This window comes from Oncorhynchus mykiss, chromosome 10 (genome assembly GCF_013265735.2).
Source record: "Oncorhynchus mykiss isolate Arlee chromosome 10, USDA_OmykA_1.1, whole genome shotgun sequence".
In the NCBI taxonomy this organism is placed as follows: Eukaryota; Metazoa; Chordata; class Actinopteri; order Salmoniformes; family Salmonidae; genus Oncorhynchus; species Oncorhynchus mykiss.
The window spans coordinates 78953188-78960687 of record NC_048574.1 but is presented as its reverse complement, the minus strand read 5'-3'; the positions used below and the strand labels follow the sequence as shown (position 1 = coordinate 78960687).

General features: G+C 44.1%; 1 protein-coding gene across 1 annotated transcript in view; it reads left to right on the top strand.

The window, feature by feature from the left end:
• The window catches only part of LOC110516210 (mast/stem cell growth factor receptor kita-like), a 62989-nt gene that overhangs the window by 50747 nt on the left and 4742 nt on the right, over positions 1–7500 (top strand). The window contains exons 13-19 of the mRNA XM_036934096.1: positions 1–25; positions 1242–1380; positions 1884–1933; positions 2543–2649; positions 4834–4956; positions 5290–5401; positions 7421–7500. The exon at positions 1–25 is cut by the window's left edge and continues 86 nt beyond it; the exon at positions 7421–7500 is cut by the window's right edge and continues 20 nt beyond it. Coding sequence (XP_036789991.1) covers positions 1–25; positions 1242–1380; positions 1884–1933; positions 2543–2649; positions 4834–4956; positions 5290–5401; positions 7421–7500 — 636 coding nt within the window. The remainder of the gene's footprint in view (positions 26–1241; positions 1381–1883; positions 1934–2542; positions 2650–4833; positions 4957–5289; positions 5402–7420) is intronic.

Genomic DNA, 7500 nt, shown 5'->3' with positions numbered 1-7500 from the left:
CTGCTGGGAGCTTGCACTGTGGGAGGTGAGAGGTCATCGACTCTATGGTAAAAGTCAGAGGGTCCACAGTAGTCATACTAACTGGATCCCCCAGATATCCTAAAACATTGCCATACTTTCCAGTTGAGCATTAAGAGATTTCCATTAAGGGATGTTTTACCAGATCCAGATTAACAGATCCAGATTAAGGGATGTTTTACCAGATCCAGATTAACAGATCCAGATTAAGGGGTGTTTTACCAGATCCAGATGACCAGATCCAGATTAAGGTTTTTTTTACCAGATCCAGATGGACAGATCCAGATTAAGGGGTGTTTTACCAGATCCAGATTAAGGGGTGTTTTACCAGATCCAGATTAAGGGATGTTTTACCAGATCCAGATGAACAGATCCAGATTAAGGGATGTTTTACCAGATCAAGATTAAGGGATGTTTTACCAGAAACAGATGACCAGATCCAGATTAAGGGGTGTTTTACCAGATCCAGATTAAGGGGTGTTTTACCAGAACCAGATTAAGGGATGTTTTATCAGATCCAGATTAAGGGATGTTTTACCAGATCAAGATTAAGGGATGTTTTACCAGAAACAGATGACCAGATCCAGATTAAGGGGTGTTTTACCAGATCCAGATTAAGGGATGTTTTACCAGATCCAGATGAACAGATCCAGATTAAGGGGTGTTTTACCAGATCAAGATTAAGGGATGTTTTACCAGATCCAGATTAACAGATCCAGATTAAGGGGTGTTTTACCAGATCCAGATTAAGGGGTGTTTTACCAGATCCAGATTAACAGATCCAGATTAAGGGATGTTTTACCAGATCCAGATTAAGCCTATTCCTGGACTCGTTGGAAAACACATTCAATGAACAGAGTTTCTGAATTTAGTCCAGAAAAACCTAAATTTAGGCATCTACTCAATAATCAATTTGAGCTTTCTTTATAAACTTCAAAGTTTATATATATATATATTTTTTTTTAAACTTTATTTTACTAGGCAAGTCAGTTAAGAACTAATTCTTATTTTCAATGACAGGCTATGAACAGTGGGTTAACTGCCTGTTCAGGGGCAGAATCACAGTTTAATAGCTTGTCAGCTCGGGGATTTGAACTTGTAACCTTTTGTTTACTAGTCCAACGCTCTAACCACTAGGCTACCCTGGCGGAAGGAGTCGTATGACAGTTTGTGGGCCCGTCCTGCCTTGTGAACTCTCACCCAGATGATTTATTTCCTGTCAGGGCCGACGCTGGTGATCACAGAGTACTGTTGCTATGGAGATCTGCTCAACTTTCTGCGTAGGAAGAGAGAGACGTTCTTCAGCGCCCAGGCTGCTGATGGGTACTACCGCAACATCAACAACCCCCGAGAACCACAGAGGTGTGTGTGTGTCGGTGTGGTGTGGTGAGGTGTGTGTCTGTGTGTGTGTGTGGTGTGTGTGTCTGTGTGGTGTGTGTGTGGTGTGTGTGTCTGTGTGGTGTGGTGTGGTGTGTGTGTCTGTGTGGTGTGGTGTGTGTGTCTGTGTGGTGTGGTGTGGTGTGTGTGGTGGTGTGGTGAGGTGTGTGTCTGTGTGTGTGTGTGGTGTGTGTGTCTGTGTGGTGTGTGTGTGGTGTGTGTGTCTGTGTGGTGTGGTGTGGTGTGGTGTGTGTGTCTGTGTGGTGTGGTGTGGTGTGTGTGTCTGTGTGGTGTGTGTGTGGTGTACTTTACTCATTATAATATTTCTGTTTCATTTCTGTGTGTGTGTGTGTGTCTGTGTGGTGTGGTGTGTGTGTGGTGTACTTTACTCATTATAATATGTCTGTTTCATTTCTCTCTCTGTGTGTGTGTGTGTGTGTGTGTGTGTATGTGTGTGTGTGTGTGTGTGTGTGTGTGTGTGTGTGTAGAGATGGGAACGGTAGCAGTTACATGCCTATGCGTCCGTCCTCCCAGTCAGGTAAAACTACATTTCCCACCATGCACCATAATCCTGTATAAATCCATAGTGTAGTCCTCTCACATGATTCCCTTTAATCAAAGACTCATGAGGATTCATCCAAAAACATTTCAAATGTAATATTAACATTAATATATCGCTGACAATATGGGCTAAATATCTTTCTCTCTCCCTTCTCTTTCTCTCCTACCCTCTCCCTCTTTCTCTCCTAACCTCTCCCTCTTTCTCTCCTACCCTCTCCCTCTTTCTCTCCTAACCTCTCCCTCTTTCTCTCCTACCCTCTCCCTCTTTCTCTCCTAACCTCTCCCTCTTTCTCTCCTACCCTCTCCCTCTTTCTCTCCTACCCTCTCTCCCCCTCCCTCTTTCTTTCCCTCTCTCTCCCTCAATCTCTCTCTCCCCCCCTCTCCCTCTCTCTCTCTCTTCCTCTCTCTCCCTCAATCTCTCTCCCCCCCCCTCTCCCTCTCTCCCTCTCTCTCTCTCTTCCTCTCTCTCCCTCAATCTCTCTCTCCCCCCTCTCCCTCTCTCTCTCTCTCTCCCTCTCTCCCCATCTCCCTCTCTCCCCCTCTCCCTCCCTCTTCCTCTTCCTCTCCCCCCTCTCTCTCCCCCTAGATGATAAGGGGTGTCTGAGTATAGATGAGTTGTCTGTGGACACAGAGGATCTACTGAGCTTCTCCTACCAGGTGGCTAAGGGCATGGAGTACATCACCTCTAAGAATGTAAGGTTCTGAGGAACACACACACACACATACATACACACATATGTAACAGTATAACTTTAGACCGTCCCCTCGCCCATACCCGGGCGCGAACCAGGGACCCTCTGCACACATCAACAACAGTCACCCACAAAGCATCGTTACCCATCGCTCCACAAAAGCCGCGGCCCTTGCAGAGCAAAGGGAACCACTTCTTCAAGGTCTCAGAGCGAGTGACGTCACCGATTGAAACGCTATTAGCGCGCACCACCGCTAACTAAGCTAGCCGTTTCACATCGGTTACACTAACACACTAGCATGCTAGCATGCTAACACACTAGTATGCTAACACGCTAGCATGCTAACACGCTAGTATGCTAACACTCTAGCATGCTAACACGCTCTCCCTTGTCATTGGTAATGGTGAGCCCATGTTAGCATGTTAGCATGTTTTGTTGTAGCTTCTGTAAGCGTCTCACTCATCACCTTTTGATTAAGCTCTGAGAATAGACCCTTTCAGACAGATGTTTTAAATCCTTAAACCCAGACTTGGACCAAACACACCATCTCCACTGAATAGCAGGCAGGGGAAGCAAAATGGTGATTTCTTTGCGCCGCTCGTAGTTAGCCACTGATTCTTTCCAAACCACTCATTGTTGAATTTGCGATTTTCCGACTTGTTGTGTCATTTTTATGTCCAGTGACTGATCAGTGCCGATCTGTTTTATCTACAATTTCTCTTCATACGACAAGGATTGAAAAGGATTTGCTTGTAGATTGATTCATGATGCTTGTTTAGTTGCTAGCTTAGATTTTGAAAGATCAAAGCTACGGTAGATATCACGTGATTTGACATCATTTTATCTGTGGCCAATGACCTTGAGCCTTCTTGGACGGGCTTGAACTGCCTAGCTCTACCTGTAGATTCTACTGTGACTTAGTGTCCCCGTGAGTGACAGACCACTGAGCCAATCACAGCGCAACTAGAGAAGATTACCAACCACCATACACTCTGTATTTTTGCTGGCTGCCTCTCCACCACAGAAAGCACTGAGCTGGGATGCAAACACCTGCATTTTTGGAGCTGCTTGACTCAAGAAAACAGTAGCGGTGCCTGAGTCAAATCACTGGGGAATCCAGCACCAAAAGCCATATAACAACCTGTGTGTTGTGATAATCACCTTGTTTGTTCTACAACCTGTTAGTTCATATGCCTTGACACAGTGATATATAGGCCTAAGGGGCCTATAGACACAGTGATATATAGGCCTAAGGGCCTATAGACACAGTGATATATAGGCCTAAGGGCCTATAGACACAGTGATATATAGGCCTAAGGGGGACGAGTCAAATCACTGGAGAAACCAGCAGCCAAATCCAAGCTGGCTTCCTTTGACACTGTTTTTGGGTGCACCAGGACCAATCACAGTTTAGCTCAATGCTTGATTGACTATTATTTTAGACTTTTCCTTTTTATCAAAGGGGAGGCCAAATGCTCGCTGGCTTCCGTTGCTTTCAATGCTTCCTGGCGGCAACATTGTCATACTCTTTTTGACCACACAGCATCAGATGGATTGCCAACACATAGAGAGACAGAGGGGGCGCTGTTTCACTCACTCTGTCGCTTTCTCCTGTGAGATACAATTCAGCCTCTGGAGAGTTGAAGGAAAAATATGAAATACAGAGAGACGAAAAAATATATTATTTTATACGTTTTAGTTCTTATTTTTAATTTTGGCTTCTGTCAAGAAAGAGACCATGTTTGTATACGGCTTTATTAACTCAAGGATTTGTTTATTTGTTTATTTTTTTTACGTTGTTTGCAAACTGATATGTGACATGGAATTAATGCCAAAATAAAATGCTAAACAGGCCAACTCTTTATTTAACTTCTTATTTGTTTTATGTTGTGTTTTGTAGCTTAACAAGTGGGGCTCTGCCCTGAATGACAGGTCTCCACTGAGTTAGAGACAGTTGTAGTTGCTGCTGTCTGTGTTTCTGTCTTCTATGTAGTTATTTCTGTATATGGTTGATTCTTTACTTTAAATGTGTCTGTGTGTCTGTGTGCGTGCCTGTGCCACTTTCTTGTGTGTGTGTGTGTGTGTGTGTGTGTGTGTGTGTGTGTGTGTGTGTGTGTGTGTGTGTGTGTGTGTGTGTGTGTGTGTGTGTGTGTGTGTGTGTGTGTGTGTGTGTGTGTGTGTGTAGTGTATCCACAGAGACCTAGCAGCCAGGAACATACTGCTGACTCAGGGTAGAGTAGCCAAGATCTGTGACTTCGGACTGGCCCGAGACATCACCACCGACTCTAACTACGTCCTCAGAGGCAATGTAAGTGTGTGTGTGTATTTTTGTTATAGAAAGAGTGTGAAATACAAGAAGGTTTCTCAGGTTTTACCATCAAAGAGCAACAAGTAAAAACCCAATCATTGTAACACGACGTAATCTCAGAGGGATAGTTCGGCCATTTTACATGTTTAGATGTGTTTCCTTATCTTGATAATAGTCGTCTCTGGACAATGACTGTCAAGGCAAGGAAACATCCAAATAAGTACAATCACTGAACTATCTTTTAAAATGAATAGCCACTTCCTGTTTCACCCCGATGATGCGTTTCCTGTGGGTGTTGTCTCCCCCCGATGATGCGTTTCCTGTGTGTTCCAGGCCCGTCTCCCAGTGAAGTGGATGTCTCCAGAGAGTATCTTTGACGGTGTTTACACCTTGGAGAGTGATGTCTGGTCATACGGTATCCTGCTCTGGGAAATATTCTCCTTAGGTAATGTACAGTACATAACTATAGATCACCTTGGAGACTGATGTCTGGTCACATGGTAACTATAGTCATCTAGGAGACTGATGTCTGGTCACATGGTATCTATAGTCACCTAGGAGACTGATGTCTGGTCACATGGTAACTATAGTCATCTAGGAGACTGATGTCTGGTCACATGGTAACTATAGTAACCTTGGAGACTGATGTCTGGTCACATGGTAACTATAGTCACCTAGGAGACTGATGTCTGGTCACATGGTATCTATAGTCACCTAGGAGACTGATGTCTGGTCACATGGTAACTATAGTCATCTAGGAGACTGATGTCTGGTCACATGGTAACTATAGTAACCTTGGAGACTGATGTCTGGTCACATGGTATCTATAGTCACCTTGGAGACTGATGTCTGGTCACATGGTATCTATAGTCACCTTGGAGACTGATGTCTGGTCACATGGTATCTATAGTCACCTTGGAGACTGATGTCTGGTCACATGGTAACTATAGTCATCTAGGAGACTGATGTCTGGTCACATGGTAACTATAGTCACCTAGGAGACTGATGTCTGGTCACATGGTAACTATAGTCATCTAGGAGACTGATGTCTGGTCACATGGTATCTATAGTCACCTAGGAGACTGATGTCTGGTCACATGGTAAATATAGTCATCTAGGAGACTGATGTCTGGTCACATGGTAACTATAGTAACCTTGGAGACTGATGTCTGGTCACATGGTATCTATAGTCACCTTGGAGACTGATGTCTGGTCACATGGTATCTATAGTCACCTTGGAGACTGATGCCTGGTCACATGGTATCTATAGTCACCTAGGAGACTGATGTCATGGGAACTATAGTCACCTAGGAGACTGATGTCTGGTCACATGGTATCTATAGTCACCTAGGAGACTGATGTCTGGTCACATGGTAACTATAGTAACCTTGGAGACTGATGTCATGGTAACTATAGTCACCTAGGAGACTGATGTCTGGTCACATGGTATCTATAGTCACCTAGGAGACTGATGTCTGGTCACATGGTATCTATAGTCACCTAGGAGACTGATGTCTGGTCACATGGTATCTATAGTCACCTAGGAGACTGATGTCTGGTCACATGGTATCTATAGTCACCTTGGAGAGTTGTTGGTTTTACGTTTTCTGGTCTACGTTATTTACTTAACAAATAAGGAATTCTCAAAATGTGAATATATAAAATTAAGATATTTGAATTAGAAGACAGCTGTTGACAGAAGTCAAAGATCAACATACAACTGATGTCTCTCCTGAGTTGTGAACTAAAGAAAGACAGTATCTTCTATAGATCAAACCTCATGGTGTCAAACCCTGCATGTGCAGTTTAAAGACCCAGTTATTCTAAACACAAGGTTTCTGAGAACCTGTCTCAGCAGTAGGTAAATCTGCCCTGGTTTCAGAGAAAAACAGACGCTGTGTCTCGCTGTCATCCACAGTCCCTTTTTCTCACCTCTTCTCACAGACGCGGGGCTGTGGGTTTTGGTAGAGAGCTTGTCTCTCTCTGTGTCTCGCTGTCATCCACAGTCCCTTTTTCTCACCTCTTCTCACAGACGCGGGGCTGTGGGTTTTGGTAGAGAGCTTGACACAGACAGAGGCCTCAATATTCAGCTATACAGTGAGCATAAGTATAATGGCACATAAGCAAATTATTAATAACAGCATAATCAATGTTGGGGGTCTTTAGAAGACCCTCAAAATCAACTTTAACCCTTCAGAGTGATGACTGGTCACATGGTAACAATAGTAACCCTTCAGAGTGATGACTGGTCACATGGTAACTATAGTAACCCTTCAGAGTGATGACTGGTCACATGGTAACTATAGTAACCTTGGATACAGTCTATATACTCACACACACAAAGGCATGCAGGCACACATGTTTGGGGAATATACTAACTGTGTGTCTGTGTTTGTGTCTGTGTGTGTTTGTGTGTGTGTCTGTGTGTGTCTGTCTGTCTCTGTGTGTGTGTGTGTGTGTGTAGGCAGCAGTCCATACCCTGGTATGCAGGTGGGTTCAGCGTTCTACAGGATGATCCAGGAAGGACACAGAATGAACAGACCT